Genomic DNA, 18,750 nt, shown 5'->3' with positions numbered 1-18,750 from the left:
TTAATTCCCGCCACGAGCGTACTTTGCCTGTCGTTGTTGGATGATGCGCAAGTTGAGAAAACCGACGAGTGCGCGCACACCGCACACTGCTGCTCCAAGGTAACAGGCAGATGCGAAGACCCCGGCGAGTGCCATGTTCATGAAGATGCTTGCGAGCATGCCGTGACCTAAAATTTCGACCATGACGCTGAGCAGTTTGAAAGAGCGCTCGATTTCCAGCGTTCTCACGCGAATCTTGAGGTCGCCCGTCTCTATCTTCCGCAGTACCGATTCGATATAGGCGACTTTTCGGGGCTGCGTGACGACGCTGGCGAGGTCCTCTTTGCGCCAACCCAGCGCTTTGGTGGCGGTTTTCAACGCGGTCTTTGCTATGGATCCATCGCGGAGGTCGATGAGATCACGCAGGTACGGCTTGGTGAGACGTGTGATATCGAAGGCGGGGTCCAGTGCCTTGGCTGCACCGTCGATGGAGGTCAATGCACGGAAAACGAAGGTAAAGACTGCCGGAAACTGGAACGGCTGATCGTCGGCCACTGCTAGCAGCTCCTCTCCGATTGCCGAGAGCCTCTTCTCTAGCGTCATTTGGCGTGCAAGCTTCCTGTCCACCACTGGCAGACTCGGTAACGGATTTGTTGTCGTCTCTGGTGCTGGCGGCTGTTCGCCAGTGGCCTCTGCACCCGCGACGCCGCCCAGTTGCACGGCAGTGCCGTCGAGGCGTTCCCGGAACGCTTTGAGGAAGTACCGGGCGATGCGGTATACGGTAAGCCTGTCAGCGGTTTGTTTCAGGACACCCATTTCCGCCAGCGCATCCACAAAGGCTGCAACATCGTTCTCGTAGGTCGCGAAGACAAGGTTCACGACGGCCCGGCGCACTTTGGCAGTCAGGCGCTGGCACATGCCGAAATCATAGACCAGCAACCTGCCTTCTTCGTCTACTGCGATGTTTCCCGGATGCGGATCACAGTGAATAAAACCATGCCGCAGCGTTTGTTCCAGGAAGAAACGCCCGAGTCGCTCTGCAAGTAGCTTTCGATCGAGACCGAGGGCGTCGAGCGCCTCCACGGCGCTGATTTTGGTGCCTTTCACGTACTCCATGACCAGCACTCGCTTGGACGTGTAGGCATCGAGAATTCTGGGGACGCGCACCCAATCATTTGCGCCCCCGAACGCCCGAGTGGATCGCTCAAAGTTGTCTGCAAACTCTCGCGCATTCTGTGCTTCGTTTTCGTAGTCAATCTCCTCGTAGAGCAGCCGCGCCGACTCATTGTAGATTTCCACCCAGTTTCGTGAGGCGCCGTCTGTCTTCGGATCCAGCCAGTCTAGCATCTGCGCGAGCAGACGCAAGTTCTTCAGATCCACATCAAAAAGCTCCCGGAGTCCGGCGCGTTGTACCTTCACAGCCACGTCTTGTCCGTTGATGCGCGCTTTGTGCACTTGGCCGAGCGATGCGGCCGCCATGGGCTCCTCTTCGAACGTATCAAAGAGCTCCTCGATGTCGCGACCGAGGTCCTCCCTGATGATCTGGCGCACAACGCGAATGTTGAACGGTGGAACGCGATCCTGCAATGAGACAAGCTCTTCGATATACTCACGGGGGAAGAGGTCCACGCGCGTGCTCGCGAGTTGTCCAAGCTTGATGAACGTCGGTCCGAGACGGAGGAGGCCCTCCTTGAGCGCGCGGGCGTTCCGGCGGCGCAGCGCAGCGCGTTGCTTCGAATCCTGAACTCGACGCAGACGCAATTCCATCCACACCTGATGAAGCGCAAACGACCAGATTTCCACTGCCCGACTCGCTGGAGAGCCGAAACCGCGGCGCGCCCAGCCTGCCTCCAGTACGAGACCCCATTCGGCAGAAGGCGAACGAGCCCTGCGGCGCTGCCGAAGTTTCGACATCCACTCGAGATATTTGAGCATGTTTGCGGCAAGCAGCCGAAGCCGCTGCTCGCACCAGACTGCCCCTCGTTGCACCTGCTGTCGAGTCTCGCGAAGGAGTTGCGGCGAGCGCCGCAGCGTCGTCCGAGCACGTTCCACCAGAAAACGACGCGCTCCAGCCAGTCGCTCGCTCCAGGTGCGACGCCACTCGGACGACCCCAGCCTCCTGTGAACGGCAAAACGGTTGCGTGTCAAGTCTCCGGATTCCGTGCTGCCAGAGTTTGCACACGACACATTGTCCCATACGTGCCCGCTCCCGCCGTGTACACTGCGCAAACTAGCCAGCGTTCCGCGCTTCAGCCGCTGCGGTTGCGCCCCAGCTCCAACGAGTCGAGTACGCCGCACGATAGCGTTCCCTGCAGCCACCGCACTTCGTGGATGAGGCACTCTGTCAGTCGCTCCCAACCAGATTGAGTGCGCAGCCCAGCGTTGCGTTCTAGGAACTGGCACAATGAACCCGAGTGTCATGGTGTGCACCAGTTGACGCAAAACGCTCCTGGAACAAGTCACCACGAGCAGAAAACCCGCTTTTCGAAGTCTCTGCTACGCACCTTCGACGTCGTGTGGTGCAGTGTGTGCGAACGTGAACTGGGAATCGCCGCTCTGGGGCATTTGCGCTCCGGCGGCGAGCAGCACCGTGGACGCGCTCGACTCGCCCATTGTGTGGTGCAGGTTCTTTTTCCTATGGAGAAGACGTTTCCTTGGGTCAGCGTTCTCCGATCAAGCGCTTTTTCTTTTCTCACTTTTTTTCCAGTGCGCGGTGAAGTATTTATGAAACCCCCTACTTCCAAGTTACTTTACCTGTACTTCTTCTCGGATATTCTGGTCGTTTCATACGTCCTATCGTGTGTGCCTCGTACCTGCCGTTCCGTATCCGCCTTTGCGCCTTAAATGCTGGAGCAGATAGTTCATAGAGCTAGAACTGCTTTTCCATACCACAGAGGGCGTCGGCTCGAGGCATGGTTCACCCGACGTAGAATCCGGTCTCATCGTCAGTTTGTGCTCGGACAGTCTGCGGATGCAGGCTTGTATTCGCTGCACGACACGCTGGAGAAACATGGCTGTTCAGATATATCCTGGGAGCTGCCTCTCTCCTTCGTGATCATGCATGGAATGCGTTGTTGTCGGTTGGCAATGTGGGTTTGTGCTTGACGCTCACCACAGTGGGTAGGCGCAGAAAGCGCACTGAGCCCGTGTGCGCATCCGATCCGCTGGACCTTCCGCCCAGAACGTAGCATGTGAGTTTGTTCGCCACTAATGAGCGCTGAGGCTCCGTTAGCGGACCATCAGTTGCCAGTGCTACACTCAAAGTGAGTGTCCGGCCTTTTGCTATCACGGTGATGTCCAGCTGCTGCTGTCCTTCAAGGAGCACGCTGCGCTCCTGCTTCCAGCGCGGGCACTCTAAGCCTAAATATGTCAGCGTCTCGGGGTTATCGTCTCCACAGCAGGGACAGTGCGATTCCAGTGTTCCTATACGGCTTAGAGCTGGCGCTAGCCAGAAGCCACCAACGCGGATTTTCGCGAGCCACTGGCTACCGCGAGCAAGTCCCGGGAATTCCAGCACCTCCTACCAGTACTTGAATGAACAGGCTAGGCTGTAGTTCCAGTATAGAGTCAAGCCGGCGTTACTGGCGACTGGTTCCGTGTCTACCCTCCCATATTTTTGTTTGGACCGTTCGCTAGAGGCGGCGGGAGCCTTCTATATTCCTGGGGAACGATTGGAGCGTGTTGTCTCCTAAAAGGCGCTTCACCCAAATCTGCGTTGATTTCATCCAAGATTTCTTGGAGTGCGTTGGGATCTGCATGAAACTCCGACTGAACCGGGTGCGCTTGGTGGACCCCTTCGCCCATATACATGCCCGGAAGCCTGCTGCTATCGCTTCTATTGAGGGTATTTGGAGTTCAAGTCCGAGTGCCAGCGGGTTGGTTGCTCTGCTCTGCATTGAGCATCCAACAACAACGAGTCTTATTGCCCTGTTGGCGGCTGTCTGCAGACGCGAGGCATTTGTGTGCTTCATGCCGCACCATTCAGCACCCCAGGTCGCAGGCTGGATGATACACATCCTAAGTGCGCTGGTACGAATTGCTATGCAGATAGAGGGGTCGGATAGGACTGGGCGTGCGATCGCTGTACGTCTATGCATCTTGGCGATCATCTCGTCGACGTGTGCCTCTTCGTCGATCGTCGGCGTTAGACAGACCCCCGGGTAGCGATATTTTTCCACGATCGGAATTTCCTGATTCTGCAACCGCCACGAGCGATTGCGAATGCGCTGCGAGTCTCCATGGATGACCATGACGCCGCACTTCGATGCTGCAATGCTCATCTTCCAGCGATCGACCCAGGCGCTGACTTGTTCCATGCTAGCCGCAAGCGTTTCCGGGGCGGGAGCCAGCAACACGACATCGTCCGCGAATAGAAGGCCTGCGAGGCGGTTCCTATGTGAGGGCTCCTCACCGGGCATCTCCCCAGTCTATCCACGGCACCTCAAGTCCGTATTGTCCGCAGTTGTTCAGCAGATCGTTGATGAAGATGTTGAAAAGGAGCGGGGATGTGGGGTCGCCCTATCGCAGTCCACGGCGGACTCTTACCGAAGGGGTTCTTCAGCAGTCGCCCAGTCGGGTGCACATCCACGAGTCTGCCTAGAGCGCACGGAAGAACGGTAAGCACTTTCCGGAGACTTCGACTCGTTCCATCTTCAGAAATGGAGCCTCATGCGGGACCGTGTCAAAGGCCTTTTGAAAGTCGATGAAGCATACGTAAGCTGGTTGTTGGCCGCTAATGAAGCGACGCTGCGCCACTTCAATGAGGGTCAGGGCATGGCTCATGCACTCCTCGTGGCTCCGGAATCCAGCCTGTTCTGGGGCGAAGAACTTGCGTTCCTCGAAGCGCCTCTGAGTCCGGTTCGTGGGAATGGCGCAAAGTAGCTTCATGATTGACGGGATGAGGCCGATAGGCCGGTAGATATTCATGTCTGTGTATGTGAGAGTCCTTTTTGAGGATCGGTACGACCTCGGCAGTCCTCCATACATCCGGGATGTACGCCTCTTCGAACATGCGTTGGATGAGCTCCACAAGGCGTTTGCCTAAGCTTGTGTCAAGTTCATCTGGTATCGATAGTGTCCCTGTTGTCCCGTCTTCTGGGGTCACCAGTATCATCCACTCCGCAGAGATACCGTCGATGCCAGGTGTTTTGCGGTTGCTTGAGCATAGCAGGGTCCGAACAGATTCAGGCCAGAAGATTGGGTCGTTCCATACTGGTACCGGGTCGAGGCGCGGTAGTTCTGCGGCATGTTGGTGCCAATAGATTGGGTCTTGGCAGTGCCCAGTTGCGTCTTCATGCAGCTCTGTCCCGTGGTCCGTCTAGGCCTCATTCACTGAGGCACGCTCCGTCCTCAGCGCTTCCTTATAAACAATTGGTGTGAGCCCCAAGCAGTCTGTTGGCGGGTCCAGTCTCGATCGGACGTAGCGCCAAGTCTCATCTTTGTTGGTGCTCTCCAGCATAGATTCCGCCAGGGAGGTGATTTTGCGGTTTCGATCCTCTCGTTTGTCTTCTCTGGAGAGTTTCTTCTTTCTTTTGATAGCTTCTTCATGTTCCGCCTGTAGCGTCGGTAGCGCTGCTTTCGCTTCCTTGTCTCCGGCGTTGGCATGTATGGCGGTGCGGTTGACGATTTTGTTGAGTCGGTGGCATTCATCAATCCGGGTATTGGTACGTCGTTTCAGGTACTGAGGTTTGCAACTGTTGCGTTCTGGTGCAAGCAGTCCCAGCTCTCTGGCAATCTTCTGATTCCCATCTACATACTCGCGTGCCAATTGGTCTAAAGATTTGTATGCATGGCTTTTCGGATCTTCAACGCTGTGAGTAGGTGACTTGGCTTGGCGGCAGCTTTCTTGAGTTCCTGCTGGGGTGCCCTTTCGGGGAATAAGTGGTTATGGGCTCGTTCAGGAGTTCTTCTCTCTATTCTTCTGTCTTTTCTTGTTGGTCTTCTTCTTCTTCGGGCTCTTTCCTGAGCTGCTTTCTCTGGTTATTTCGCATCTACGTGGATCATGAGTTTCCTGTGCCTCCTTCTCCGTATCCCGTTGGGTATCTTTTCCTATTGTAGAGTTCTCGACTTGTATCAGTTCTTCATTACTGTACTGGTAATTCGATATCTCGTCGTCTAGTATCGAGGCCACACCGCAAATATTCCATGACGCGAAACCTATCGAGTCGTAGCGCGTGAGGGAATAGGAGTAACGCTGCGGTGCTCCCGAGATACTTCGTCGATTTAGACGCACCCCCACGTGGTGTGTGAACGTACATGCCACCATTGCCTCCTGCATTCCAGTTGTTCATTGAGTTTCTGCCGCAGCGCGAGCGTAGAATCAGAAGTACATTAGTCAAGGTCGATTCAAATGCGACCGTCACCTTGGTGGACGCGTGAAGCTACCCGCAACCATTGGGAACAGTCTACGAACCAACCTTTCAGCGGCTTAGTATCCGCTCCCCAAACATATAGGCGGGTAAGCGCTCGTTCCAGCTTCGACCACGAGCATATCGACAGCCGTCTTCCAAAGTATCCGCCGACATTGTTTCCAAAGTTGAGGTAGGTACTCAAGGTGGGAGGTAAAACGTAGCCCGAGTTCGAGGATGGATCCGGGATTTGCGCCGGAACCCGCAGCGTTGGCTCGGGAGCAGCGGATGACTGCTCAGAACTCTCGTCAATATTTCCTCGTGCTGCTGCCTCCGCCGCCCCGTTCGTTGCGGTCAAGGTCCCTGGCGTGGGCTTCCTTACCCGTCGCCCGAACACCCCGGTTTAACCCACTTTCAGAGCTCCTCCGGAAAAACTAGACCTCTCATCCGGGCGTGGTGTGTGGGGCTTTTAAAGGAGCCGTGAGGATGTAGCAAAGTACGGACCGCTGACGGAGGAGCAAATGGAAAGAAGGGCATAAGTTCGAGGGCTACTTGCTTTAGTAAGTACAACCAATGATGGCAAGAAACGTATGGAGTTTGTGAACCGAGACACTCACGCCGCAATCAATATCAGGAGATGTGCGGTGATGGAAAGAAGACCTCCAGAGCTGACAAGAAAGAAATTTATTGGACAATTGCTAAAATGTGAACTATATGAGAAAACGTTGGAAGCATTAGTGGGTGGCCGGTCGAGAAAGACGGGGTGGCGTCTGCACCTCAGTTAGCGACGTCTTCTCTAGGACGCGTTCACCGCTATTACTGTACACCGTTGGCGACAGCGTTTTTCTTTTGAAAAGAGTTCGGTGTTCGTGCGACATTGCGCAGGTGACCTAGTGTGAAGCACAACGCATTCGTCAAAAGTCGTGTTCCCCCGAGAATATCCAGAGCGTTTGGACAAGAAAGCGCAGTTTGCGATCTTTCTTTCGTGCGACCTGGGAACACACTAGCAAGTTCACGACTTGGCAAGCAACAAGTGCGACGAAACAGGTTGCTGCGGCTCATGTTTCAGTGCGTTCCCGCTAGGGTCTCGTGGTCGGTCTCTGGTGTTCACGCTCGACGACAACTAGCCTCAAATTTTCTAGGAAGGCGCAATTATTTTAAAATCATAGGCACCATGAAGAACTTAAGTCTCATGCGCGGTGCACTGGCTCAGAGCGCTGGTGACGGCACCGCTGCAGAGCGAGCACCGGGAGCGACGCCTGCACCAGCGCCCGCTGCAGTGAACTCGTCGCACGTACAGTCGCTAGCTGCGAGAGGTGTGTTCTGCGAGGCCGAGCGCTTAGGAGATTCACTCAGAGACGCGCCTGAAGCGGAAATGGAGACCGAGAACGGGAGCGTAGGCGCCTCGGGCTTTGCGACCACTGATAAAGACGTCGGCTGGTGTTTTGGTGAGCAGTCCGTTCTGAATGCAATTGCAGCTCTGCAGCGTGGAGAATTCGTTGTCGTTACTGATGATGAAGATCGGGAGAACGAAGGTGATCTTATCCTCGCTGCAGAGAAGGCGACACCTCAAGCGATCGCGTTCATGGTTCGCCACACATCCGGAGTGATCTGTGTGTCCATGGAGGAGGAGCGTCTGAACGAATTGCGCCTTTTTCAGATGGTGCCCGATAACGAAGATCCGAAACGGACGTCTTTCACGGTTAGCGTCGATTTAAAGCACGGCGTCACGACCGGCATCTCTGCCGCTGATCGGAGTGCGACGATTCGGGCGCTGGCGAACCCCAGGTCCACAGCTGATGATTTTCGCCGACCTGGTCATATCTTTCCGCTGCGCTATGCCAAGGGTGGTGTGCTCAAACGTGCAGGTCACACAGAGGCGAGTCTCGATCTATGCCGGCTTGCAGGGCTGGCACCGGTCGGCGTCCTTTGCGAGATCGTCAACGACAGCGACGGGAGTATGGCACGTATGCCTGATTTGGAAGTGTTCTCGAAGCAGCACGGACTGGTCTTGACGAGTATTGCGGATCTCGTTTGTTTTCGACGACGTCGGGAGAAGCTCGTTCGCCGGATTGAGCCCCAGGGTGCAAGAATGCCCACCAAATACGGCGATTTCACGGTCTACGCGTACGTTAGCGAGCTCGATGGTTGCGAGCACCTTGCGTTGGTCCGCGGGGACCCGCAGCAATTCAGTAACCGTCCCGTACTGGTTCGTGTGCACAGTGAATGTTGTACAGGTGATGTTTTCGGCTCGCTGCGCTGTGACTGCGGACTGCAACTGCAGTTTGCGATGGAGAAAATTGCGGCCGAGAACCAGGGCGTCTTGGTGTATTTACGCGGCCAAGAGGGTCGAGGGATTGGGCTTTCGCACAAAATCCGTGCGTACACCTTACAAGATGCAGGGCGCGATACCGTTGAGGCGAACGAGGATCTCGGTCTACCTGTCGATAGCCGGGAATATGGCATTGGTGCGCAGATTCTCGTGGACCTCGGTGTGCAGCAAATGCGACTCATGACCAACAATCCTCGCAAGTACACCGGTCTCAGTGGGTACGGATTATCCATTATGGAGCGCGTGCCTGTAAAGGTTACGCCAAACAAGTGGAATATCCGCTACTTGCGCACGAAAAAGGCCAAACTGGGCCATTTGATCGAGATTGAAGATGAGTTTGATCGGGAGAAAGAGGTGCAAGTGGAGATTCGCGACCTCAATTGAACGCAGCGGACCACGAGTCAGCGAAGAAACGTACGCGGTCCAGTGGCCCTTCGATGAGCCGCCAGCGAGTCGAGTGGATGCTCCTGTCCATGCCTATGCTGGCAACGGGTTGTCTTTCGCCCTGCAATCGATAAACCGCGTTACTCGGTGTGTGTGTGTGTGTGTGTGTGCCCGCGGAGGCCGCAAAAGTCCATCGCGATGGTCGTAGCGCATGCCTCCGCGGATGGTGGGTATCACTGGCACCGGAAACATACCCACAGCGCAAACGATGAACCTGTCGTAGAGAGGCCTCGTTCGAACCGCGCAAGACGTGCATGCGGCTAGAGATACGATCTGTGCTTTCTAGGGAGAGAGAGAGTGTGTGAGTGAGTGAGCGCACGTGACACGGCTGCATTGGATCTGGACACCGGAAAGGTCCAGGCATCGTCGATCAGAAACAAGGTCTGCATTTTGACTGCGAGTTAGCATGCTGAGGTTCCGCTGCGGATCGAGCCCCGAGCGATGACGTTTGCCCAGCTTTCGCATCGGGTCATGCGCCTGGTGTGCAACGATAACGTCGGCACCAAAGCGTTTTTATTGAAGCTCGTCAAGCACACGGGATTGCGTTGCGATCAAGCGGCCGGCGTCTGGAGCAGGAGCCGCACGTGTTACGGCACTTGACGTTGAGATCGACTTGCCGTATGTAAGGGCAGGCGTATACCGAGGATCTCTCGGAGGTATACCTGAACGCATGCGGCAGCGTCGCGTACACCCGTGTCAGACTACAATGGAACGGGTCCATCGGGCGAAGACGGGCGTACCCGCTGGAGTTTGGGTCTCTTTTTTTACCATCATGAACATCGGCTTTTGCTGGCTTCGCCTGCCGCTGCTTCCTCTTGCTCTCCAATTATCTCTGGCTTTCAATACGCCGGTCTCTTCTTTGCTTCTGTCTTTGCAGTCAGCGGTCGAAGCGTGTTGGCAGCGCGATGAAAGCCCCAGTGACACCGTTGCAGGCCGCTGTCGACGCATTCCAGGCACAGGCAAAAGTTGCGATCAACGGATAGCTTGTCATTTTCATCAGCTTTGTACCCAGTGCGGGTGCACCCATCGCAGCGGTGTCACTTGAATGTGCTGAGGCGTGCCCCCTTGACCAGAGCATATGCTCCTGCTCTGCCACCACCTCCGCCTTCTCATCCTGCTCAGAACGCTGCCCTGTGGCACATGAACGCTTGCTTGTATCGCTCGGCACACGCTCTTCACGGGTGCAGAAGGATCGCATCGATATGCTCCTCTGCCTCCGTTCGCAGTGCCGTACCTGACGATCACAGGCGTGTTCTGAGCGACACCCGCTCCACGCTGAAATGCTCGCGGTCCCATTCGATAGAGGCTTTGAGGACGACGGTGTTGTTCATGATAAAACAAGTACCGGAAAAAGCATCCAGGCTGTACGGCAAGCTGAGAGATACCAATCTGCCTGCGCCGTCTTCATCCAACACAGTGACGCATGCTCCACGGAAAGCGAGCGCTGCGATGATCCGCTGCCGACTCCAACGCCCTCTCCAGGCACCCAGCATCGAAGGTACGGGTGCCTCTGGGAGCGTACGCGGTCACAGGTACCGTGCTGGTATCGAATCCCGTCTCCTCAATCGCCACAAAGACAGGAGGATTTGCGTTCCGAATGGTTTCGATAACTGAACGTGACATGCTCAGTATCGTATCAGCAGGAGCTTGTGATCCAGTCACCGAAGAACCGTATCCGGTTCTTTTGTCCATCAATAATGCCTGCATTCACTGTGCTACGCGTCATGAATGCATGACAAAAGAGGTCTCTACGTATGAATTGAATAACAAAACTGAATACTTTACAGACTATAGTCGATTGTATCGCTCGTCATCTTGATGACAGTCACGATACGAATTTCACTGGCGAGCGCTTCGAAGGAGCCTCTCCGCGAACACCACCGAGAGTCCTAAGACTACGCACAAATCCATAAGCCGCTCTTGTTGCAGTTCGATTGTCGAAGCTGTATATTCAGAAACAATGTTCAGGAGAACCTCATCAATCACGAATAGAGCAAGCAGTTCAGTGTCCGATGTCGATCAGTGCCAGCTATCGGGGAATGCGGAACGCTTCACTGGGGACGTCGTGGTGTCCCGCGCGCAGGCGCGCTGGGCGGCGCCAACTCTCGCCCTGCACAGTGCAGTGTTGCTGGCAAGCGCTGAGCGCTGCACACGGCTGCTCCTGGGGGCACTTGGCTGCTGTTTAGAGGGAAGCGTTCCCGCTGGGGTAGACTACCCTGTGAAAACGAAAGGTGCCTGTCTTAAAACGATACAGAGACAAGCACGTACGCTCTGTCCACCGCGAGCGGCTGGTAGAACGACGGAGGCTTTTGCGAGCGAACAGTGGCGTGTTCGATGGAGACCGCGGACGGCGCTTCAGAGGCACCACTCATTCCAGGTTACCGGGGCGGGCGCGTTATTCGTCTGCGCTCTGCTGAAGGCGAAGTTTTTGACGTAGAAGAGTCCATCCTGAAAGTCTCCAACGTTATTCGAAACCTGCTTGAGGACGTTGCCGATAGCGACGAGTCAGGGATACTTCTGGAAGACATCGACGCCAAGACCCTGGCTAAGGTCATTGAGTACTGTCGATACCACGCGCAACCGAACCGCCCAAAAGGCGAACGAACGCTCTGGGACCGCGATTTCCTGCGAGTTGATCAGAGTCTTCTATTCTCTTTAACACTGGCTGCAAACTTTCTGGATATACCATCTCTGCTGGATCTGTGTTGTAGACACATCGCGGACATGATACGAGGCAAGACCCCTGAGCAAATACGAGCGACCTTCAATATCGAAAACGATTTTACGCCCGAAGAAGAGGCTCAGCTGCGGGCCGAGAACTCCTGGGCCGAAACCGATAGCCACTAGCGAGCCGAGCACGCGCAGAGACACCGCGCGTGCTCCTCGATGATGCAAACTCCCCAGCCATGACTGCCATGATTGATATGGAACGGGCGCTTTGATGTCCGTCACGTGGTGGTACCGAGGCGTCGACGTGTCGGCTCCGGTGCTGCGTCTGCAGGTCACCAGCGCAGACAACGCGAGTGACAGAATGGAACACATGAGCGTTTCCTGCGACACAACAGCAGCAGCAGCAGCAGCAGCAGCATCAGAGCCCCGACTACCTCCGCTACCGCCACCACCAACATCATCATCCTCGGCAGCAGTAGCAGCAGCAGGGGCGGGTTCAAGGCCGTGCGTGTTTACGACATCCTCTCACCGAGTGCGCGCCTTGGGGTGCAGTAGGCGACGATCGCTCACGCGACTTGCCTTGTGTGGCGATCCTCTGAGAATGCCTGTCGAGTACCAGTGTCCAGAAACTAGAAATTTGATCTGTAGTAGTCGTAGTAGTAGTACGGGGCAGCGTCGCATGAGCGCCTTGGCTGGCCGCAGGTGCTTCAGATGCACCTGAACTGCACGAGCGCCCCAAGATATAGACACGACAGCTATACCGATAAAAACGGAAAACACCTCATAACCATGGATGGTAAGGATATACACCAACCCGCAGACGCTTCCCAGCCTGTTTGATCGGCCTACTGTTATCTGCTTCAGCTTCTCCATGTACTTTTCGAGCATAAAAGGGTTGCCTCATAACGTTGGATCGCGACAGGTCTGCGGGCCTTGTCCTCAGCATCACACGTCGCCTGATATTGATGGTGGCGTGCGAGTCTCAGTTCGCATACTCCATGTGTTTGTTGACTCTGATGAAATTCATGAATGCAGGGATTGCTAGAACGCGCGCTCTCTGTTCCATCCGGTGCTAGGTCAGCTCTCCGTATTTTTCTATCGCCGATGCGCTCCGCTGGCTGCTCTCGATATCGACCTTCTGAAATGTACGTCCGAGCTCACTTTCCAATTTTTTTGAAATGAAGGAACTTGTTTATGCCTTTAGGTGAGGAGATTCCCGCAGGGCAGAGAGCTTGCAGAAGAAAGACGACATGTGCCCCGGTGTGTCACCGTGTACAGAAAGACGCAGCGATCCGCCCAGTGGAGCGATCATTGCGTTTCACGATAGAAAACAGTCCTTCGATGGGCATCAACCACGGAGTATGCAGAGGAATGACAAGCAGCTTTATTCCGATAGAATCGGCAAAAGCTGGAACGCAAGGGAAATGGTGAAATGCCACATTGTCAAGTAGAAGAACGTCGTCAGACGTCGAGCGAAAATCCATCAATGATTCGGCGGTGTGGTTGGTACTGTTGTATGAACCCTCTCGACGAACGAAACCTAGACTGCCAAATGAATCCACTGCAGCTAGAACAGGTGATGAGGTCGTCGTTCTCTTCGAGTTCCATTGTACATGGAACGGGCTCCCTGCTCCGCGTATACCCATAAGCGCTCCGACCGTTTCATCCGACGAGAGTCGTATCGACGGAAAAAAACCAAACCAATGACTCTCAGCTCCATACCGATCTCTGAGTTTTACGCACGCTTTAGTTGCCATTTCGGTGAAAGATGGCTGTACCTGAATTAGGACGTTTTTTGGGGCTGTATCCCAAAGTTTCCACGACCACACGTATTGTCTGTTGAGAAAGAGAGACGCCCGTGGCGTCTATGATCGTCGCTTTTGCTTTCTGTACGGTGATCAACGGGTTGTCATCTACCATTGACCGCATAGGCATTTTGCGAACACCTTTGAATGGTGCGGAGCGCATCTACTTGTTTTTTCAGTGTTCCTCAGCCATCAGAGCACTCCAGTGTGACTGAACTCAAGGAGGAATGCAGTCCCCCGTGCCCTCTTCATTAAGGAATATATATCCTACACTCCATGCGTCCACGATGTTAAAGTCACATTGCATCGTGACGTCGATCACCCGCTCTACACCACATCAAGGGTGAAACAAACGTGAGCTGAAGGCTCAAAAGCACTTGGAAACAAATCGATCGTTCCCGTTAACGCGACGCCTCCAAGGTGTTGTGTCCAAGTCAAGTTCGGCTCGCTTCGAGTGGTTGCTGCTTTCACCGTAGACGCTGACACCAGGGTCGTCACGACTCTCGGGTATTCGTTTCGCAGGTTTCCATTGCGTCCAGGAATTGGTGATTAGGTCGCAATCGTTCTTGGTGTGTCCCGGTCCCCGCGCGTGTTCCATGGGCAGGACACCAGCACCTACTAGCCACACGAGACCCGCTCAACGTTTAACCACATGTGCACGACGCTCAAACCTCCGTCCAGAGGTGGCATGCTCCGTCTGCACCTACACTGAACAACCACGGAAGACGCGGGTGGAAGGCGATATCGAAGACGCCGAGTCGTTGGCTGACCTGGTGTCCGTGCAGGATCCGCAACGGAACCAGCAACGGGTCCTTCCCGAGATCATCGTAGACGGTAGCATGAAAGACGTGCACGGTGCCGTCGTCGCCAGCTGAGGCGAACAACGGCAGTCTCGGATGAAAGCAGACTTTGCGAACCGCCATGGAATGGTTGCGAATAACGCGATAAGGTTTCTCGCCGTAATCCAGATCGAACCAACAGAGTCGCTTATCGTAGCTCCCGCAGAGCACGTTATCGCCTCCAGGATGAATATCCAACGTTGAGAGCCACCGAACACGAGGTGTAAGCTTCTGAACGATGCTTCTTGTTGCCAGCGAGTACACCCGAATATGCTGCATCGTTGCCACAAAGAAAAACGGTCGACTCGGATGGAAAGCGGTGCACTGAACATCCGCAATGTGCTTCCGAAACGGTGTCTGTGAATGCCGTCGCGACAACTGATGAACGTAGACTGTGCTGCCGTTGCTATCGCTGCCCACAACAGCGATATAATCGGAACGTGCATGTACTGCTACGTGTCGAATTCGCTTGCCGTGCTCGATAAGGAGCGTGCCACGTGGCAGCGCCCCGCAATCCTCGTCGTTGAGCTCCCGCCACTGTACATCAGCGGGAAGCGGCAAGGTGGATGGCGCCCGCTGCGGCACCGCCGACTCCGGCGTTTGCACAGGATCGTCTCCGCGCGCACCTGTGGCTCGTTGTCCCATGATCAACGGATAGACGCGGAGGATGTAGATACAACGTCCGACGGCAACCAGCAGGAGCATCTCCTGTACGCTCGGCTCGAGTGCGTGCAGCCAAACCAGGGATACCACGGGGTCGCGCGCTGTTTTCGCCAGGTCTGGTGCGCTTCCTGAATGCCTGGCGCACATGTCCAAACGACATACCAAAGCACCGGTAATGACATCGAAAACTCGAACCAGGCCATCATCAGAGCCGGTTGCTAACCAGTGGCCCAGTTGCGGATGCACGGCTACACACCGAAGGGCAGCGGCAGATTGCTGACTCCCATCTGAATATGTCATCGAAAGACGTGCAGGGAATGGTGCAAGCTCCGAAGGATCTGGTAGCTCTGGCAATAAAGACGTTGGGTCATGCGTCTGCATGCGACGTCGCAGGACTCGCGGGCAGAGATACAGGTCCAAGCAGCGCTTGTAGCGCTCTTCAACATACGCTTTGTACGCTGGCACAGCACGAAGCGAGGAGAATCGCTGCGGGAGGTACGGCAACAGCCGATCTTCGGGTGCTGCTCGTTCCCAGGCGTCGCGTTCCTCGGGTGTGGGTAACGCTTCGTCCGGTGGGTTATACGACTCGATGTGTCCGGGGGGCGCAAGCTTTGGTGCAGCGACATAGGAGCGAGCACGTGCCCGAGCCGCGCGACTCTGCTTACGTTCCAGGGTATCCGATGCGCTATCGTCGTCCTCGGTCCATACGTCCACCTGGGGATATCGCCAGCGTGCATGCTGCTGTGCTCGCTGCTGGTACCGCTGCGAGAGAGGTACGATGCGACCCTCTTCAAGTCCTCGAATGATCTTGCGAATGCGTGCAGCTTCATGTTTCGACGGAAGAAATCTGCGTTTGGGTTCCTCGGACTGGTGCAGAGGAAGCACCTGGCGAGGCGCCCAGGCTATGATTTCCTCGTCACCGCTCAGCGACGATAGCAGGCGCTGTTTGTACTGTACGAGCAACTTGACATCTTCATCTGTGAGTTCGATCTCCCGATCGTTTTTCTCGTCATAGAGTTTGCGCCAGTTTTCGGGATCATCTCCAGCTGCTATAAGCTGTTGCAAAGCGTTCGCTGGGTAACGGCGTCGGAGCGGTTCCCCGTCGCGGGTATAACCGATGTGCTCGTAGCCGTCGTACCAGCGAAGAGGAACGTTTCCGATGGTGTTGATCTCCGCTTCGCTCTCGGAACTCTCGCCACTGCTGATCCAGTCCGCCATGCAAGTTGTTTAAGCGCTCTGTTCCCAGCGCGAGTTGAGCGACTGCAGCGGCACGTCGCCGGTACGCGCAACCGTTCTCGGGGAGCGGCGGTGGTCCTCTGCTGCATTGCGTAGGCGCTGAGGTGCTGGGCAAGCTGGTGCGCTCACAACCAGACACGAGGCCGCGTTGCATGAAAATGGACCGGTAACACCAGTTTTTATTGCGAGAATGTTGTCTGTGTGTGAAAAGTGCGGCCAAATTTCGATGTTCTAGCGGAAGAGGCCTGTGCGAGTGTTGGCCCTCAGGCACGTCTTCTGCCTTGCCCTGTTACTGGGGTATCTGTTTCGTACGCAAGAACGTGGGGAACCTGTCGCAGGTATTCTTCCTGACGCATAGTTGCATGCTCATCGTTCTCTACGGAGATCACCTCTGGAGAGAGGGTTTGATAAGGATTGCACGCGTTCGAATTAGGAACACGACAGAGGGACGGGGTGAAAGCGCTGCGCCAGTTGGTGTGTCCCACGGACTACACGAAAGAGCGAGGCGGCCCTTGAGTTTCGTGGACGTTCATGGTGCGTGAAGCGCACAACGTGACCATACAACTTGCTGCGTGCGGATTGTTTGCCGCACTTTGCACATCGCTTCAGACGTTTGCAAGCTTCGCTCGCAGGTACTGCAGTCGCTGGGGGCCAGGAGGCGACTCGTGCACCCAGCGTGAGCAGGAGCGTGCAGCGACGCGGAGCTGCTCAGCTCTAGTGACGGTGAGCCTGTCAGCTAGTCATAGGCGCATATGCAGGAACGCTCCCGGCTCTTTTGTGGCAAGCCGAAGCCACATTCGGGACTCTATGTCGGAGTCATGGAAATCGAGATATTCTGCGTTCCGATATAACGGGAGGGCACGCCAAAAACGCGCTGGTATCGCCTCGAACATCTCTGCATGGAAGGCAGTAACGTCTGGATTGCCTGGATCTGCTCATCCTTTGTGTTCTACTAGTTTTTTCGTAATGATTTAACAAAAAACTGGACCTTATGGACTGAAGAAAGATCTCAGACAGCTTTTATGCTGCCATCGCTGGCGTCGGAAACTCGACGTCTCTTATACAATCCAGTCATCCTAAAGACAGCCGGCGGATGAACAGGGCTTCTCGTCGTCCTTAATTTGAACTTCGTGCCCACAAAACGGAGCCGAGCTAACGCTAGCTACGTGCCAGCCTCCGTGTGAGACCATTCCACCCCGTGTGTCCGGTGAGAAACTCCACCAACGAAGCCAAGTAATGAAAAGCTTCCATACCTTGGCTATGAGCGATGATGAAGAAGCACAGATAGACAAAGAGACAGGTACGCTTCCCTGGGAGACTGTCATGTGTGATTGAATACAATACAAGTATCGATTCCGCAGTGAATCGCGAAAGGTTTTTACAGGAGAAACTGGTGCAAATCTCACTGAATGACAAGTCATTCGGAGGAAATGGTCGGTCTGCGTGTGGGTACTCAAAGTCGGACAAAACGCTGTCCGTAAACCGTAGACACGCGAAAATGACGAGAACGTCCGTCGAAGCAGCGATGCTGCATTTTGGTCGCCTGCAAATCGCTAAGCACACCGGATCGTTCAACAGCGCATCCGGTGTCCAATGACTCTTCTTGACTCCGACGTTTCACATTCTTCTATCGATGTCTTGGATAAACTCGCTTTCGTTCACGAAAAATCTGTCAAACAGCACGTTGCTGGGATTGGCGTTGAGCTGCTCTTCGTGCCAGCCTATTCTCCGAGGTTGAATCCAGTCGAAAGCATCTTGTGTGTAGTCAAAAGCCAATTTACATGCTCACGGATGAATAGACGAGTCGCTCGCATACGTGAGACCGCAGTTCTTCCACAAGTCGCTCTTTAACTTCAGCAATTCCGAACTGCTCTGTCGCTGTTGTGCCCCTGCTCGTGAGGGCTGCAAAGGCGAGCCCCGGTCGGTTGACGTGCCCGCGACGGAAACGCTGACGACATGTTACCAGAGGATTAGTGTGTACATAGATAGAAGTGACACGTTTCAGTGTTATCGTCGATCAAGTGTGTCTAAATCCAAAAGATAAACGGGATATACACAACAAAGGTCACAACCATGCAGCGTCGCCAGGTAGACGAGGAGGTAAAGTAACTGATCGCTTCGATCAACAACGAAAAATTCGGTGAAATTTACGAAGAATGTTGGCGGAGCTCGTTCAAGGTTTCACGTTTGCAGGGAGCAAGTGGGAAGATGTAAGCAGGCACGACAGAAACAGATTGTCTGTCAATCTGCATGCACAGGATGAAACCTAGGCGTACGTCGAGAAACGAGAATCTTTTTCAAGCCTTCCATAGAAATGGCGGGAATGCGTTTCTACCGAGCGTCGACTGGGGGTTCAAGGAAATCACGGCCGTTGCCGTACCTCTCCATCAAGAGGACGTCACTGGAGACCTAGACGGAAATCAGATCATGCTGCT

General features: G+C 54.9%; 6 protein-coding genes across 6 annotated transcripts, besides 1 other annotated feature; 3 read left to right on the top strand and 3 right to left on the bottom strand.

Annotated features, from left to right (window-relative positions):
- On the bottom strand, positions 1-2,400 carry CYME_CMP122C (unknown kinase with aarF domain; the record flags this gene model as incomplete). Its single annotated transcript, XM_005537743.1, has 1 exon — positions 1-2,400. The coding sequence occupies one exon, from the start codon at positions 2,398-2,400 to the stop codon at positions 1-3; it is 2,400 nt and encodes a 799-aa protein (XP_005537800.1).
- A 2,175-nt stretch (positions 2,401-4,575) lies between these two features.
- Positions 4,576-4,965, bottom strand: CYME_CMP121C (retroelement, dead; the record flags this gene model as incomplete). Its single annotated transcript, XM_005537742.1, has 1 exon — positions 4,576-4,965. The coding sequence occupies one exon, from the start codon at positions 4,963-4,965 to the stop codon at positions 4,576-4,578; it is 390 nt and encodes a 129-aa protein (XP_005537799.1).
- Positions 4,909-7,198: a sequence feature (repetitive element).
- A 188-nt stretch (positions 7,199-7,386) lies between these two features.
- CYME_CMP119C (GTP cyclohydrolase II / 3,4-dihydroxy-2-butanone 4-phosphate synthase) lies at positions 7,387-9,042 on the top strand (the record flags this gene model as incomplete). The annotated part of the gene is made up of 1 exon (XM_005537741.1): positions 7,387-9,042. One exon carries the CDS (start codon positions 7,387-7,389, stop codon positions 9,040-9,042), a length of 1,656 nt encoding a protein of 551 aa, XP_005537798.1.
- Positions 9,043-11,436: 2,394 nt separating this feature from the next.
- On the top strand, positions 11,437-11,949 carry CYME_CMP118C (E3 ubiquitin ligase SCF complex SKP1 subunit; the record flags this gene model as incomplete). The annotated part of the gene is made up of 1 exon (XM_005537740.1): positions 11,437-11,949. The coding sequence occupies one exon, from the start codon at positions 11,437-11,439 to the stop codon at positions 11,947-11,949; it is 513 nt and encodes a 170-aa protein (XP_005537797.1).
- Positions 11,950-14,242: 2,293 nt separating this feature from the next.
- On the bottom strand, positions 14,243-16,297 carry CYME_CMP117C (block of proliferation 1; the record flags this gene model as incomplete). The annotated part of the gene is made up of 1 exon (XM_005537739.1): positions 14,243-16,297. One exon carries the CDS (start codon positions 16,295-16,297, stop codon positions 14,243-14,245), a length of 2,055 nt encoding a protein of 684 aa, XP_005537796.1.
- Positions 16,298-17,908: 1,611 nt separating this feature from the next.
- Positions 17,909-18,166, top strand: CYME_CMP116C (similar to transposase; the record flags this gene model as incomplete). The annotated part of the gene is made up of 1 exon (XM_005537738.1): positions 17,909-18,166. The coding sequence occupies one exon, from the start codon at positions 17,909-17,911 to the stop codon at positions 18,164-18,166; it is 258 nt and encodes an 85-aa protein (XP_005537795.1).
- Between the last annotated feature and the right edge of the window lie 584 nt (positions 18,167-18,750).

This window comes from Cyanidioschyzon merolae, chromosome 16, assembly GCF_000091205.1.
Source record: "Cyanidioschyzon merolae strain 10D DNA, chromosome 16, complete genome".
Classification (NCBI taxonomy): Eukaryota; Rhodophyta; class Bangiophyceae; order Cyanidiales; family Cyanidiaceae; genus Cyanidioschyzon; species Cyanidioschyzon merolae.
Note: the sequence above shows the minus strand (reverse complement) of the source record. Positions and strands in the feature narration are given on the sequence as shown.